The sequence below is a fragment of the Neofelis nebulosa genome, chromosome 5 (assembly GCF_028018385.1).
Source record: "Neofelis nebulosa isolate mNeoNeb1 chromosome 5, mNeoNeb1.pri, whole genome shotgun sequence".
Lineage (NCBI taxonomy): Eukaryota > Metazoa > Chordata > Mammalia > Carnivora > Felidae > Neofelis > Neofelis nebulosa.
Window position 1 is genome coordinate 126,851,802 of NC_080786.1, and position 18,338 is coordinate 126,870,139.

The window sequence follows — 18,338 nt, forward strand, 5'->3', positions numbered from 1 at the left end:
GGCATCAGTTGACTGCTCTCAATAGCTTGTTTATAAGTGAATAAGATGTTTTGATGCACTGCATATGTGATATATCCAGTCCATCTGCTATGAAAAAGATTGAAATTATCTCTAAATTAAACCAGCAATCCCCCAAATAAACAACTAAATAAATATATAAGGCATATGGCACAAACTGTTACTTTGGTGTATTGTCTAATCTTTTTAAAAAAAAAATCACATTTACATTGTAAATCACATACACACACACACACACACACACACACACACAAAACAAAACAAAACAAAACAAACAAAAAAAAACGAAGCTACTCACAGTTAAAGGGGCAGTTAACTGACCTGCCCCATCTTCTATACCAGCAGTTCATTTAATGAAACTTAACACCTGAAGGAAGAGGAAATTACTCGTGTAGAAGCTAAATGAGACATGAGCTATGTGAGTACATGGGTTTTGAAAGGGACGTGGAAACTGCCATGCCTACTTTTCTTATCCAGGTTTGCTATATAGCTTAACAGACTAAAAAATGTTTCTTTCTGGCGACAATTGGGCCAAGGAAAAGAAAGGTGGAAAATCTGGCTTAATTCCAGTTCTCAAAGAAAAGCAGAACTGAAAGGAACAGAGAGATGAGACTAGCTGTCATGGATGTATTTATAATACACCATCTTTAAGAATCCCATGAGCCCGAGCCACTAGGTTCATTTTTTACTTAGTTTCTAACTGTTCAATGCCAATTATTACATTTCAATTAGAAAAAATGTAGATAAAATTACTTATTCTCACATTTTCAAACATGGACAGTGTTATAGAAAATTTTTTTCCCCATCCTATTATCAACTTTTCACAGTTAAAAGTTGTGTGTGTGTTTGTGTGTGTGTAACTAGGTAAATAAATAAATAAATAAATAAATAAATAAATAAATAAATAGAAAGAAAGAAAGAAAGAAAGAAAGAAAGAAAGAAAGAAAGAAAGAAAGAAAGAATACTTACAGCTCCCAAGTGGAATAAAATCAGTACAAAAGCTCTATGCAGCTTTCGAGGTAGTCAAAAATAATGACGTTTCATTGTATGGCATCGATCTTGCATACTTTAACTTTGATTTAAAAGGAAATCTTGGCAGGCAATTAACCTACATATAAAGATTTGTATAATAGGAAGCTCTTTTTGAATTGCTAATAGGTAATTCCTTTTTTCCCTAGCAGCCCATTGAGGACTCCTATTTTTTAATGTGAACTCTGTCTTCCATCATATATTAGCATCAACTCTTTCAGCTGTCCTTGGTATCTACGATTACATGAGTCCTCCCTAGAGCTGTTTCCTCTTTCTGTTTCTTAGGAGGTAGATTCTGAACAAGGGGAAAATAGCTGAAATACGAAGGCCTGCTAGAAAATGCCAGCATCTAAATACATATCTCATCGCTTATGCACCTTGACAACTAAGAATTGATTAAAAGGAATTAGAATGGAAGGAATATAATAAGATAAAAAAATGCACAGAAATTAGATGTCGTTGTTTTAGAGAAACAGACACCATATATCATGAGAGACCAGTTATTAGTCAAAAAACTTAAGGGTATAAATTGAGACTGCAGTGAAACTTGGTTCAATGACCACATGTGTAAGAGAAAATGTTAGGAAAGTATCGGCCTTACTAAGAATCATAACTTCAGCTTAAATTTTAATAACATCTGGCCTAGGAAACATTAAGTCTTTCCTTACATTAAGTCTTTCCTTATATCCTGGGGCTATATTCAATATCGTCAAATTATTTTACCAGAAAATTGTTTAATTAACAGCATCTATTGTAACTGTGTCCAACATCTTATGCCTTTGAAAATCAAAACCTTTGAAAATCCGGTCATATCATATCTTTCAAAATTTATGTTCCAAATGCCTTGCCACACAAATCTATCTTAGCCAAATGAGTCTGTCGACTTTTCTTTAAGTATACCTCTATCATTATTCCTACCTCTATTGATTTTTTTCTTGCCAAAAGTCATTAATTCTATATTGTACAGTAGGTACATTGTCACTAAGTGCACTGCTTTTCAAATACGTTCTTGATCAAGTTTTTTTTTCCTAGTTTCAATCACTATTCCAACTCTTTGATGTTTAGGAGAAAAGAATGGGGTGTAGCTTCCTGATTGTGCCATTCAAAGTGCTACCTCTTTCTCCAACTTAATGTGAGATCGGATTCGATGATCCTGTTCTTTTATCTTCCTGCCTGATGAAAGATGCAATAATATAGGTGTGAAGTGATAAGAGACTAAACTGGTGATAGTAAAATGGAGATTAAAGATATCTAAGTAAATAGAAGAGATGAACTGAACATTAGAAAGTGATTGTGAAACATGAGAAAATAAGGCTGTGGGGATAGAGCTGGGTTTTATGGAGAAATAATGAGTTCCATTTGAACGTATTAAATTTGAAGAGATATACAAAACTACATTTGGTACATGTATTCCTCATAATGTGCATATCACTATAAATATATATTTATACATGCATGTTAACATATAGAGTTTCATATATAAGGCCATGAATTCTTTCATTTATAGGCAAAATAATAAAGCTTCAAGTATGGTTTTCATAGTATACAGTTTTGCCTTAAGTCCTGTTGGACCTTGGTCATGATCTGAGTGCACTTCCATTATATGAGGCTAGAGATTAGGTAAGACATTAGGGTGGAAGATTATACTAAAAGTGACATAAACATAGAAGTGGCAGTTGAATACATGCAGGATAAACTGGCACAGTTAGCCAGGAGGGAGAAACAGTGACAGTGTCTCACACAGCCAAGAATTATCCTACTGAAAAAAAAAAAAAAAGAAAAAAAAAACAACCAAATTACTTTTGTATCAGTTAACTATTGTTGCATCACAAATCATACTAAAGTTTATGGTTTATAACAACCCATTTTTATTATTTCACAAAAGTCTAGAGTCATCTGGGTGTCTCTGCTGATGGAGACCACACTCAGCAGCCACACTCACCAGAACTCAGCTGAGTTCGTTCATGCATCTTCAGTCAACTGGAGAGTTGGCTGAAAACTGGCTAGTCTAGGAAGCTCTCCGCTGGATATTTGTCTTCGTTCCACATGGCCTCTCATCCTCAGGCAGGGGATCTTAGTCTTATTATTATAGCAGGGGCATAATTCCAAGAGAGAATCAGCAGAAGTGCTCAAGGCTTCTCAGAGCCTTGACATGGCAAGGGCACACTGTCACATTGTTTTAGTTAAAATAAGAGTCAAAAGGCCAGCTCAGATTTAAGGTGTTCAAGTTGCTTGTTCAAGTTTGCACAGAAAGAGACATAACTGGAGCTAGACTTCAGGCCTTCCCCTGCTCCAGTGCTCTTTGCATTCTGCTGGGCACCAAAGTATCATGCTACACTGAATCAAGGATGCAACAGTATTGCAAATAGTTCCTGCAAGAAGTTTACTTTTCTTCTGAGCATATGAAGTGCAAAGACGTGGAATTATAACACTTAATGCATGCAATTAAAAAAATAGGAACATAAAAGATCTCCCAAGGCAGCCTCTGATTAATTGCAATAAGTAACAGAATTCCACAGAGAAAGAGATTAAAATAGCTGCATGAAATGCCTTATTAATCAGTGTTTTAGAACAAATTTTGGAGCATTTTGTGAAAAAGAGAATACGAGAAGAATTTTTTATATATTCTCAGGATCAATCATAGATTCTCCACCCCAGTGCATGAACTTACATGTAGGGTGAACGCAAAGCAAAATCCTGAGAAATTCAGGGACAGAAACAGGAAGTTTTAACCGGGTGGGAGGTAACAGTGCTGATTCTAAAGAGCAGCTAGGAAGGCATGCCTGGTGGGGGCGCTGCAACGTTAGACACAGGACAACAAGACGTCGGACAAGGTGGAGGGCATGGGAAAAGAGATTTCCCAGACTACTGACTTCTGGATGCTTATAAGGCAACCCTACTTAAGACCTAGAGTGGTGTGTGTGTGTGTGTGTGTGTGTGTGTGTGTGTGTGTGTGTGTATGTGCGCGCGCGCCCTCGCATACCTGTGAGAGGGGGGAGGAGGGAGAGGGGGGGAGGAGGGAGAGGGGGGGAGGGAGGAACAGGTGGGGAGGAAGTTGCTTCCATATCTGCCTTAAACAAATATATAACTTAAAAGCACATTAAATATTTACTTTCTCTGCAATCAAAAGTGTAAGTGCATGGAGGAGGTAATGCGGGGCGGTGGTGGAGGTGGGGTTGGAGGTGCACTGAGGAAGAACTCATGTGAGTCAGCGTCAGAACCGTCCCTCCAATTAGTCAGGATTTTACCTTGTTACGGAAACCCTGCTAATCTGCTTTGTTAAAATAGTCCAGTCCTTGGTCTATATTGTTTGGATTATCAAATTTTAAACATTTGACATGTTCAGGTTTATCGTTGATGTGCTGGCAGGAACACATCACTCAATCTGAAATTAAGATAACAGAGGAGGGTGGCTGGAACACACAGAAGCAGAGCAGTTGGGCTCTGATGAGCGAGGCCGCTGTGTATATCAAGGGAACAGCACTTAGCTGCTCTTAATGACCACCTTTCCTCATTAGTGCAAACTGTGATGAATTACTAAGTGACACTATGGACAAAATAATATATGACACCGAGATAATGAAGAGTATAAACATGCATGTGGGGCAGAAACTACATCTAATAAATTAATTAGAAATAAAGTAGGAAGTAATATTTCAGAATAAAAGAAGTACAGTTCTCCTACTGGAAAGTGGTTCTGCAATGGTTTTTCTGCTCATTGCTCAATTAAGTCCCTGACTACTACTAAAAATCATTTTGTATTAGAATAATTGTGTAAATAGAAACATTATCTAAATACCCTTGCTGTTTCCTTAAAGATATTTGGCAGGATTTGATTATTTGTACAATGTTATATTCTGTCAAGAAATTATTGGAGAAAAGCTGTTAAATTTTTAATTTCTGCCAGAACACTTTAGGTGGCAAGAAAATGAACTTTTTAATACCCTGGCAACCGATTAAATAACATCTTTAAATATGGCTTGACATTTATTTGAAAGACTTGTGTATTTTTTCCTCTTTTCATTAAATTATGGCTGTCACCACATAAAGATGAAAAGAATATATTTTTTTAAAAGACCGCAAATACAATAAGCAGCCATCAGGTTTGTTCAGTCTATTGAAAAACTTGCTTTTCTCAGCACGTTGACTTCTTAATCATATCATCTTAGAGCTCTGCTATATATTTTGCTTAATGATCTAGTCATATATTTTTAATTTTCCCCGAACAGTGCAGTTGTTGATGGTATATGTTTCTGCCATTTGATGAATTAAAGTGGAAGCGGTTACCCTAAATCTTGGCCTCCTGTTTTTGATTTCCCTTGAAATAATCTCTTCGTCCATTCTTTTCTAACCAGGCCTCTCCTCAATTAAACACAAGTTTGAATAATAACTATTAAACTCGTTTTTCCTACTTTTAAGCTTAAAATACTCCTTACATATTGTCTTTTTAACATGGAGTAAATGAGTGGATTTAAATTTTAGAACTTGAGGCATCAGTAAACATATTTGAAAAAGAGCTTCTGACAAAAGCTTCTGAAGACGATCATTCTAGAGACCTAAGTCATAATGTCGGCTTCTGGTGGACCCTTCACTAGTAACTAGATGTAAGCAGTGTTATATACAATGCAGAAGTTTGGGAAAGAAGAAGGACTGTGTAGTTTCTACATGAGTCCCAGTTGATTGGGAAACTCAAAGATGAATTAAGTTCAGTCTTAGATAAGAGTAAGAGGTTTTGAAAATTTTTGGAAGATATTAAAATAGCAACCTTTAGTTAAAATAATAAAGCTAAATGCATTGGAAATGATGTATAATGTGGATACTGATTCCCAAAGCAAGACTAACCCTCCAGACCATTTCATTTTAATTTGAGTATAGTTGACACAATGTTACATTAGTTTCAGGTGTACAACCTGGTGATTCCACAAGTTTATACATGGTGCTAGGTTCATTAGGAGTGTAACTACCAACTGTCAGTATATAAGGTGTTACAATATCATTGACTATATTCTTTATGCTGTCCCCTGAATTTTTCATTTCATAACTGGAAGCCAGTATCTCCTGCTCCCCTTCACTCATTTGGCCCATCCCCAAACCCCTCTCCTCTGGCCACTATCAGTTTGTTCTTTGTATTTTTAAATCTGATTCTGCTTTTTGTTTACTCATTTGTGTTTTTAGACGCCACGTATGAGTAAGATCCTATGGTATTTATCTTTCTCAATTTGGCTTATTTCACTTAGCATAGCACTCTCTAGGTCCATCAACGTTGTCACAAATAGCCGGATCTCATCCTGTTTTATGGCTGCATATTTCAGTGTGTGTGTGTGTGTGTGTGTGTGTGTGTGTGTGTGTGTGTGTGTTACATCTTCCTTATCCATTCATGTATTGATGGATGCTTGGGCTGCTTCCATATCTTAGCTATTATATATAATGTTGCAATAAACATAGGAATGCATGTACCTTTTCAAATTAGTGGTTTCATTTTCTTTCGGTAAATACCCAGTAGTGGAATTATTGCATTCTATGGTATTTCTATTATTAATTATTTGAGGAACCGCATACTGTTTTCCACAGTAGTTGTACCAATTTACATTCCCAGCAATAGTGTATGAGGGTTCCTTTTTCTCATCATCTTCGCCAATAATTGTTATTCTTTGTCTTTTTAAATTTTAGCCATTGTGACAAGTATGTGGTGATATCTTATTGTGGTTTTAATTTGCGTTTCCCTGATAATCTCATTAGTGATGTTAAACATCTTTTTATGTGTCTGTTGGCCATCTAAGACTATACACAAAATAAACTTAAAATGGAGTTTAAACTCAAAAACTCTAAATGTGAGACCTAAAATCATAAAAAACGTAGACGAGAGCATAGGCAGTAATCCCTCTGATATTGGCCATAGCAACATTTTTCTAGATAATCTCCTAAGGCAAGGGAAACAAAAGCAAAAATAAGCTAACAGGACTACGTCAAAATAAAAAGCTTTTCACAGCAAAAGAAACCATCAACAAAGCAAAAAGGCCACCTACTGAATGGGAAGAGATAATTTGCAAATGATATATCTGATCAAAGGTTAATATCCAAAATATATAAAGAACTCCTACAACTCAACACCAAAATCAGCAATCCACTTTAAAAATGAGCAGATGACCTGAACAGACATTTTTCAGAGAAGACAAACCCTCCAGACTTTTTGATGTCACTTGCACTCTAACTTCTGTGAAAATTCATGGCACTCAGGCCCAAATCCAGTCTATAATGTATACTTGCTATGCACTTCTGAGGAAGCTCTTAATTCTTTCATATGCATTTTAAGCTTCAAATACAAACCAGCTACAGTATCATGTTTTCACATTTATCAGTAGTCCTTTTTGTAAATGTAGAAATCCCTGTTTTTTAAGTAAAATTTGTAATACTATTATTATCTAGTAGAACTGAAGAGAAGCATCTCAGATGTTCATCAGTGTTCAGCTTTTGGCTTCTAATTAAATCCGTACATTTTTCAGCGGCCAACTGTGGCTTCATGTTTCAGACACTCTCAATGCCAGTGGAAAATGCTGATTTAATAGACACGTGCCTGTTAATGGTCTGCTCAAAGCCCTGGTAGATCTTTCAAGCTATTCCAATATATAAATAGATCATCTGATCTAAACTTCTAATATCCCAACAGATTTATTTCACATTAGTTGGTGTGCAACATGCTACTGTATTTGGAGTGAAACAGGATTTGGGAAATAGGAGGCTTGGGTTGAAGGTCTAGTTGTATCATTTCCTGCTTATGTGACATTAATCGCTTAGCTTGTTCCAGCTGTAGCTTCCTAGTCTGCGAAATGTGAACGCTGTCAGTGCTGGGATGACTAAAGACCAATGCTGTTCTATTTAACCATCTATAGACATCAGCTTTTCCTCTTCCAGTGGTATTCCCAGTTCGCCTAAGTTTCCTCTTGTGAACTTCTGTCCTGGTCCCAACCTGAACTGCAGCCCTGGGGGCCCCTAAGAATCATAGAATTTCTCAGAAAGAGATAGACCATGCCGTTATCTTCAGGGCCACTGGCTGGTGACTCTTTCAACTCTGAGCCCTGGAACTGAAGTGTCGATATTTCTGTTATTGGGCCTTTTGCCTTTGTCCTGGAACTGGCAGGGAGGTGCACTCTTCTGGCTAATGAGCAGTCACAATCTCATCGTTAAGAAGTAGCAATTTCACATCACCCCACTGGGCCGCAGATCACTGTGCTGCTTGGAGTCCATCCACAGTAGGCCCAATCCTTCTAGCACAAGCCTGTTGCCTTTCCTCACCTCCTCAAAACTATCTTGTTCTCATCAGACCGTTGAGTCGCCAACTTACTTGTATGAGCCTTAACAACCCATAGAAGTTTCCCCTGCCCCTCCAACTAAGAGGCATCTTTCACATACCTAAACGTGAGATTCATGTCCAGTTTATACCACTTTATCATGCATTTGTTGACTATCTGAGCTTCCCTAATAGATCTGAAGTCACAAGTTTTTTCTTCCTGTGATGTTTAAGACTATGTTTTAACTACAGTTGACAACGAATAAATTAATGTTGAGTAAATGAATCAGAGAATGGACAAATGCATAAATCACATTGAAAATACTCCTTAAATACATATCTCTTTAAATTTTTTTTTTAACGTTTATTTATTTTTGAGACAGAGAGAGACAGAGCATGAACGGGGGAGGGGCAGAGAGAGAGGGAGACACAGAATCGGAAGCAGGCTCCAGGCTCTGAGCCATCAGCCCAGAGCCTGACGCGGGGCTCGAACTCCCGGACCGCAAGATCGTGACCTGAGCCGAAGTCGGACGCTTAACCGACTGAGCCACCCAGGCGCCCCAAATACATATCTCTTTAATAAGAACAAAGAACTGTAAGGCAAAAGTTTACCGCCAAAGCTAATTGATTGGTATATTTTAATTCTCCTTGTTGCATATGACCTTCAAATGTTCGTCCAGTGAAAGCTATTGAAGAGGATGACAGATTTTCTCCAGGATTGAATTTAAACCACTTTTGACTATCAAGTAAAGTATGAAAAAAGATATTATTAATTTCTATTAATATGAACAGGAAAAATGAAATACATGCCCAACCATTACTCCAACTAAGAGCTGAGTTCAAATAACTTTTAAAATATCAAATTTTCAAGATTGCAAAAATAAAAAAATCTTGAACTTGAGATGCTGCATTCCTGCATAAGACAATTAAACAGCAATACCATAAAGTATCTTACAAATGGTCAATACTTGTATATCAAATAACAGCTTATGTGACAACTAATTATTTTATGCATGGCTCTTTAAAATATGCATGTATCTTAAGGTTCAAAATAGTATTAAATTAGACCAAAATTGTTTATATTTTAATGACTGTCCCTCCCAAAGAAGTGACATATAGATATTATGTTTTTCTTCTTTTTTTAAAAAAAATGTTTATTGATTTATTTTGAGAGAGAAAGAGAAAGCACAAGAGGGGTATGGGGGAAGAAAGTGAGAGAATCCCAAGCAGGCTCCACACTGTCAGCACAGAGCAGGATGCGGGACTGGGTCCCACAACCCTGGGATCATGACCAGAGCTGAAATCAAGAGCTGGATGCTTTAAACGACTGAGCTACCCATGTGCCCCTCTGTTTTTCTTCTTTTTAAAAATTAATTCCTTATTTTCATTGGTCAGTGTCACTAGGTAGCTTGGGGATAGGTATCCTATTTCCAAAGAAAAGAAACAGTCTTGCATTTTAAAACATGTATTCATCATTTTATGTTTAAACACATCTATGTGAAAGAATGTCTGAGCTGTAACATTATCTATTTTAATATATTTTTATCCAGGTGTCTGTGAAATTATTTTCAGACTCTTAACATGACATTCATTTACATATTCCACAAGGGACTAACATATTTGGAACTGTCACTCCAATAGGATGATAAATTAAATTTAGCTGAAACATTAGCCTCTATACCCTGAAGGAACAAGTTCCAAACTTCACCCCTAAGTGGCTCCATGATTGATACGTCTTCTTTTGTCCCACTTCTTATAAAGTTCTTTCCATTCCCAATTTCACCTGTAAGAGGCTCCATGACTGATACTTTTTGAGAAAAATTCCACTTTTTAGAAAGTGCTTTCCATTCCCATCACTTTTCTATGTTAATTAACTGAGACTTGTTTTTGCTTTCAATATGAATGTATGACATTACTAAATAAAAAAATAAGAATGATGGTCCTATTAAATAGTCAATATGAGATAAAAAGCCAATTAAAACCCTAGAAGGAAGTGATGCATGAGAGGAAATAGTATAAATGGATAACAGTAATCAGTTGATTGGCTTATAGATCCAAAGTTCCTCAGGGGATGTTTTAAATCCAGATAGTGGCCTAGAATGCTGAATTTTCCATTTGGGAGCTTTTATTGAACTAAAAGATCCTTAGAAGGCTATGTTCCCTCTTGGGTTCACATCCCAGGAAGATTCAAAGTGAGTTAATTCAGTCAGGGTCTGGAATAAATTGCACACGATAAATTCACTTTAGAAGATCTTGTCAGATAAGATGGAAGCGGCCCCATTATAAAATTCTAAAGATCAGATACAAAGCCATAATTTTAGGGAAATGGCAGAATTTCAGTGGTTCAATATTTGACCATTTATTTATTGTTCTCTGTAGGATTGTAGTCATTCTGTGTATTTCTGTAGACTACAGGATGACACTGCTCCCTTGACTAGCTATGCTTCCAAGGTTTGACAATAGAAACACATTTATGATGTGTTATTCCCCTTCTCTGTAAACTATTCAAAATTAATAACACTGTCTCTCAAGTGTTGTAAGAGAGATCATAACCCATAGCTCATTTGCTATCTGTATTCTGGGTCAGAAGTAAAGCAAAATAAAAGAATAAAGGGTAGACAGGGGACTCAGTCAAAAGACACATAGCTTACATATAGGACCAAAAAAAAAAAAAAATATATATATATATATATATTTCATTGTTAAAAAACATAACAATGTAATACAGTACTTGAAGTGTAAAGCAAGTTGAAGCCGCCATCATTAGCTTTGCTTCTTGCTGGTTACAAATATTGAACACTTTGTTTCAATGAAGGTGAAACAGTTAGGATTTCCTTGTCTGTTAAGAAAAACCCTAACCCTTTGTATTAAACATAACTTCAGCCTATGTTTTAGTCGATTTATGCTGCTGTAACACAATACCGCAGACTGGGTGGCTTACACAACAGATATTTGTTTTCTCACTGTCTGGAGACTGCCAAGTCCATGAGTAAGGTGCTTGAAAATTTGGTTTCTGGTGTTAGCTTGCTTCCTGGTTTGCAGATTATTGCCTTCTTGCTGTGTGTACATGTGATCTCTTCTTTGTGCACAATCAGGAGGCAGAGAGAGAGAGAGAGTGAGAGAGCGAGCACTCTGCTGTATTTTTCTAAATGGCATTAGTCCTATTGGTTCAGGGCCTGACCTGTATGATCTTAACCCTACTTAACCCTACTTCCTTAGAAGCACCATTTCCCAATACAGCCACTAGGAATTATGGTTCAGCATATGAATTTTTTGGTTCTCATGTACTCTCTCAATCCTCAGCGTTTAAGTATTACCCCTTATGCCTCATATTCCCTCAAAAACCAACATATTTTGTTTATGTTTGTGCATTTGTATTTTGGTGTTAGGTACCTTTATATGAATTTAAACTTTCCTAAACCAGATTTCTGTTTACTATGAATAATCTGGCTTTTCTTATCTACTTTATTTTCTCTTGTACATCATTTTCTATCTTCTACATAAATGGAATATATCTACACTGTACTTTAATTTCTTTTACATGTCTCTAGATTCTCTAAAGGATATATTGGTTTATATTCATGTGAAACTTGAAATTCTGTCTTCATGGAGATAAATATTCAAATGTTTCCAGAAGACATATCTTGCAGGCTGGTTAGTTATTGTCACTGAATGTAAATCCTAACATTCTGTTGGAAGAAATAGAGGAGATGAGAAGAAATTAATATAGTACATTGGTAAGACTTGGATATCAATCCCAGCTTGACACTTTGTGGATGTATGATCTTGGGGTGCTCATTGAGTGTTGAGCCAACTGAGTTTGTGTTTCCATTTCACAAAAATTTGGAAGGTATATAATAGTTGTCCTACCCATGCATAGGGTTGTGGCAGGGATAAAAGGAAACAAGATATATGAAAAATACCACACAAAAGTTAGTTATTGTTTAAAGAAGCAGTTAAGCATAGGAACAGGTTTCATATATTTTCCTTGTTTTAAAAGAAATGTAAACAAGTATGGAATATGAACTGTATACATTCAAAAAATTAAGTATAGCAGGATTCTCTTCCACTTCTATCAGAATTTGAAAATTTCCTCTTCTATTTTGAACTTATATTTTATCTATATTTTTACCTTACATTTAAATTTAGCAACTCTATGCAAAATTTTTAGAAATGAAAATTTGATGAATTCTTTTTAGTAAAGATTTCAGTTTTACTTGAAAAAAAATTAAGGAATATAAGTGACAGACCTTTTCATATTACAGTGTCTTTTCCACAATGGCATACTGTTAGAAATATACAAGAAATCTGCACATTCATTTAAGACCATCTCCACCCCCTCAAAAAAAATTCTGTAAGAATTTTAAATCTGTACCCCCTTTTAAAAAAAATTCTGCAAGAAGTAAGAAATTATGAAAATGGTTACATTTAACTGTGCCATGAAAGATTTTTCTGAGAAGTTTGCTCACTGACCTACAGATGGCAGAACAATGTAGCAAATGGAAAATAGGTGTTTTCTCATCGTACTTGCAAAAATCAAAGCAAAGGATTATCTAAACTACCTTTGTGAGAATTGTATGAGGTCAGAGAAGGGAGAGTCAGGAAAGGGAAAAACCCACTACCAATCACTTTTCTTTTTTTGTGTGGATTTTGGTAGGCAAAATCCAAGGATCTCCTTTGTGTTGAAATAGACCGGAAGCCTGGTATTCAGTAAGTGCTATGAGCTGACTTTTCCCAAAATGTGTAAGGGAAGTTGCTTGGGTAAGTGGGCCAAAGGGATTTCACACATGGAACTTATTTGGGTTTTCTCATATTGTATTCTTTCTACAGTGAGAATTTAGATTTCTATGTGACCAAGAATTTGCAGATTTTTTATAGCTTGCTATGTTTTAAAGCAGAGAGAAGAAAAAGACAGTATCTTTCTGAATTTAGTTTTGTGGATCTCTTATGTCTTTACATTAACTAGTGCAATTGGTTTTAGACATATTAATTTTGATGATGTATATAAGAGAAAAAATTTTCTAATTCGCTTCTCGCTGTTCAGATTGCCTTATAGATTGTGTAAACTCACTTCTCTATGAATTCACAAGGTATTTGAAGGTATTAGTTATGCAAAATAGGTGTTTTCCTGCAAAGTTTTGTGTAAATTAAACATGTATTAGTCAAATCAGATTAAAGAAATGCACAAAGGAACAGGTATTCCTTAAGGCATCATTGCTGAGTCTGTGAAAAGAAAGCTTTTATGGTATGAAATGTGAACTAATATTTTAATCTGTTCGGGCGTGTCCAAGCGACTAAAAGTACAACTCGCTTATATTTAGTAATTTTTTTTTTTTTTTCCCTGGGTGAGACAAGAGCAAAAACAGTGGAAGTGGATTTAAATGGTCAAAATCAGAACAGGTAGTTGAAACCACACGCTGAAATCAGAGTCGGATGTCGGGGAGGAGTGAGGACAGCGGAGTGAGACAAGCAGCTGAGGGTGCCTGGGGGAGAAACGGCAGTGGATGTTTGCAGCAACAGAACCCGTTCCGGTGGTTAGTTAGGGCAAGCCTGGTTCCCAGGCATAACAGTCTCACACCTGGCAGAATTTTAGGAGGTTGGTTTGTGGGAGCGCTGAGCCCCCAGAAAACCCCATCACCAACCCCTGAGCCCACTGAGTTCTGGTATCCATGGACTGCAGATACAGTCTACTCTCTTTCAATGTACAGATGGTAGTAATAGCATCTATCGCTTGCATAATAATGTGCAGATATTTTTAGAAAGTGATTTTCTACAAAGTCATGCTTGTGATCCTGGCAAAGCATCCCTAGGACTTTAGTGTGAATGAGTTTGTCAGGTCACTATTGAAGCCACACTGACTATTTGGTTGTGGCCAAAGAAAGGAAAAGCAAAGAGAAAAGTGCAGGAAAGAAAACGTATAGTATTCATTCATCATTTGTTCATCCATTCAGCATTCTCTATATGCTGGGCAGTGTACTGGCCAAAAGAAAACATCATTCCAGTCTACTTTCGTGAAATGCAAAGCTCATACAAGAGAGCAGTAGTAACCTAATAAACCCAAAACCCTCAATTACACATTGCCAGAAGAGTGGAAAGTGTTGATCAGGGAAGGCCTCTGAGGAAGCGGTATTAAACTAAGACTTAAATAGTGATACATACTCAAATCTACAACGGTGCTGTTATTGGCCACAGTCATTGTCCCTGATCATCATCCACATTTTATAGTGGAAGAAACAAAGTTGCTTTGAGGTGAATTGTCCATTCACACGGCTTAGTAAGCAATGATTCTGAACCAGGTTCCCAGCTTTAGTATGCTTAACCACCATATGCTACTGCCTCACAACAGAGAGGGAACAGCCAGCATTCTGACAGGTCTCCAAAGCAGAGAAATCTGAAGATAAACTTCCAACCCTCCGTCCTTCATGGGTCTGCTTGCCCCTCAAGTTGTACAGAATACCAGAGTCAGCATCATTGAAGCTGTTATTATTGGTTAGAAGCTCCGGGACTAACTGCACACATGTTGCCTGAAAATAATGCTTACCGCAAGGAGAGACTTGCTGTAGGTGCCCCTGAGCCAGAGGTCACCTGAAAGCTGGAAATTCTCTTAGCCCATTTGAAGTGAGCCGGCCTTTATCTCCTTGTGACAGAGACCAAGGACAGTGAGTCAAGAGGGAAAAAAAAAAAATTACTGTACTATAGATGACACTTCCCGCGTGTAGGATTTTTTAATTGTGTTCAGCTATTTAGTGTAATTACACCTAATCACATAATTTCTGTAAATTGGTGAAGTGACATAATTTAAGTGTTTAACAAGAAATGTAGATTAAATAATTATAATGTATAGCTGCAACTTATGGGTAATGATGGGCAAATTTTAAACTTTGCAAAATAGTGTAATTTGAGCCTTCATGGAAATATCTCACCATTTCTCTTTCCTATTTCTGACCAAGTGCAACAGCTTTGAAAGCTACATAATGTAAACTTAAAGGCTTCTCTCTTTCTAGGACATCCTTAATACAGTGTTCCTAAGAGACTAATGTGATTTTAGCCTCTCCCCAGAAGTCTAATATGGAATTAACTGCCTCAGAAGGAATTCAGAATTCCAGCTGTTTCTTAAGTGAAATGACCATTCCAAAGTCTGAAAACTCTATAGAAATAAATGGTGACTTTGACCCTGGAGCTGTCATTCATATGTTAATTGTTAAGTCATACAACACATATTTATCTGTGTATCTGTGTCTATTATGTGTCATATATTGTGCCAGCTGAGTGCTGGACATTCTGTAGTGAACAGAGTCCAGGGAGGCCAAAACAGAAAGGGGATGAGTAAGTAAGGCATGTCCAACATTGTCTTATCAAGAGAGCAACTAAGATAAGGGTCTTTCAACAGGGAGTTGATGTTGGTGATTTTTATGAGGCTTTGCAGTAGAGTGGTGAAGGTCAAAGCCAGAAGGAGTAGGTTGGGAGACAATTAGACGTGAAATAGACCACTGCTTTTAAGAAATTTCATAGTGAAGTAGAAGAGTGAAATCAGATAGTAATTGACAAGAGGTGTTGAGCTTAAGGGAGACTGCTGTCCTCCCACACCCCCCGTAGGACAGGTTTATTTGAACCCAGTTGGGAACCACAATGATAGCAAGATTTTATGGAAAAAAAAACATTCATGCCAGGTTTTTACCTGATCCGTTTTTCTCATTCATTCATCACTCCAATCCTGTGAGGTATTTGCTACTATTAGTCCCATTGTAAGGTAAGGAAACTGAGGTTGAAGATATTAAATATCTTGCCCTGGATTGCTAGCTGGTAAGCAACAAGACTGTAAAGAGCACCAGGTCTGTCTGATTCCAGAGTCAGCCTAAGCAGCTTCTCTATAGGTAGAATTAAACATAAAAGGATGAGGGTTTATCATCAAAAGTTCCAGGTCCCTAGAAGTCTGGAATAGATGTAATCCAATGGAGAAGTGCAGAGAGAATACCCAGTTATTCAAAGCAAAGCAATACCATTTTAATAGAAGGGAGAGCTAAAAGTAGAAGTACAGATGGAAGTTGAAAGATTCAGTGGAGGAGATCAGTGGTACTTTCATGTCATGGTTTCTATTTTTTTATAAGTTGAAGGTCCTATGATGATAGAGCAGAGATATGAAGGAACCAAGATTTCAGCCTGAGGGGGAAATGGTGCATAGTCTCAACCCCTGGAAATGGGAGAGGGAGCTACTACAGAATTGTACTTGCTTATTCTCCTTCAGGACCAAGTAAAGGTTATTGACAATGAATTTAATACATATGTGCAGATTGCGGGCCAAGAGCTGGACTGATACACGGTTGTGGTTTTGCCAAGCAAGTGAGAAAGGAGATTAATGGCACATGGAGACCGAGAATAGTGGTACAATGTGGCTATGGTCACAGATGAACCTTAGACTTTAATCATAAGGGGAAAGGAAGTGAAGCAAGGAGAGAGTCAATAGACAAGATGGAACTAGAAGATTCTCAGGACTGGAAATTCAGATGCATTCCATGTTTATTTTTGTTTGCAAATTGAATGAGGCTGTAGTTAGAGTGAAGAATGACTAACTTATTTTAGACCTCAGCCAGAATGGAAATTGCCCCCCGGTGTTAGGAGAAAAGACAGCCCCTAAAGGATACTATTTCTAAGAATGTTTACTATCATGGCTTCAGTGTTGCATCAGGTACCACAGTATATCCTCAGCCAATTCCTTAGAAAAGTCATATACATTCAGGAGATGTACATGCTTAAACATGTTAAAACTAAAGTTTTATGTGATTAACATGAATGTCACAAAAATGTTTTGTATGAGTTTTCAATGTCAGTAAGTTTTTTGATAATGAAAATATATTTTGAAAATGAAAACAAAAGCAAAGTATGGTTAAGAACCAATGTTATACAAAAACCACCAGATTGATTAATCCCTGAAAATTGTGACCGTATAATTTAAATTATGACAGTACATAGTTATCAATGACTTAAAATTTATAATATTCTAGAGTGAAACAATTCACATATTTAAAATGAAAACTTTATTTTTAAATCTTCATTATATTCAAATCCTTCAGAATTTGGACCATGGTCCATATGGTGAAAATTGCCTCTTTGCAAATGATCACCAAAATGATTATTGTTATTTTTATTATAAATCTGATATGGGGGCTTTCACCTTGTAAGTCAGAGGAAGGGAATATGAGGGTAGATGTGTCTGCATGAGCACATAGGTGCATGTCTGAATATGCATAGGTGTTCACATGTGAGCCTGTGCAGGAGCACATGTGTATGCCTTGTGTACATGTGTGTGCATATCTATCGTAGGCCCTCTGGTATCATTCTTTGCAAAGAATTAGCAGTCATGACTTAATTATGCACATTATACTTATGTGGGCTTCCAGGTAAAATTTGTCGAGTAACCATACCATGTAATGTTCATTTGTTACCTGATCATGATATGTTATCTGAAGATAGTCCGTGTAAAAGTGGTTTCAAAAAGTTATGAAATCATTGGTATCATCAATGAGGAAATTTAAAATAATTTAAAATGACAACATTACCACAGTTCCTTACGTTTCTTTCTTAATTTATATGTCATGGTCATGCTGAATACAGGGCAAGAAAGGAACAAAGGGTCTCACTGAAGAGTGAGTGGTTTTTGAGAAGGAAAGAAATTGCAGCTGCTTCTGTGTTTCCGAGGCAGACCAAGAAAAGTCATCATGCTTAAGATTGGGGCAAGAGAGGCTGCATGAGTGGTCTTATTCATAGCTCTGTGTTGCACATATCCATATTGTTTCCTCTGAGTGGCTGAGAAAAAGAATGGCTCTCCCTTTCCAATAGCTCGTTTGGAATATATAAAAGCCTTCCTCATCAGGCTGAGAAAATTACATCACTGATAAGTCAACCTTCTGTACCCTTTTGGATCCTAGTCTCTAGATAGAAAATGTGGCATTTTTAGACATTAAGACCATTTTGGATTCTTTTGACTTCCTCTAAGAGCAATTGG

The 18,338-nt window shown here is 36.8% G+C and overlaps 2 protein-coding genes across 2 annotated transcripts in view; one reads left to right on the forward strand and one right to left on the reverse strand.

Moving 5' to 3' along the window:
- Positions 1 to 18,338, forward strand: part of ROBO1 (roundabout guidance receptor 1) — a 1,142,978-nt gene that overhangs the window by 385,840 nt on the left and 738,800 nt on the right. The gene's annotated exons all lie outside the window — the stretch shown is intronic.
- The window catches only part of LOC131513022 (B-cell CLL/lymphoma 7 protein family member C-like), a 67,365-nt gene that overhangs the window by 37,909 nt on the left and 11,118 nt on the right, over positions 1 to 18,338 (reverse strand). Inside the window, 1 exon segment of the mRNA XM_058732360.1 lies at positions 8,948 to 9,074. Within this exon segment, the coding sequence (XP_058588343.1) occupies positions 8,948 to 9,074 (127 nt within the window).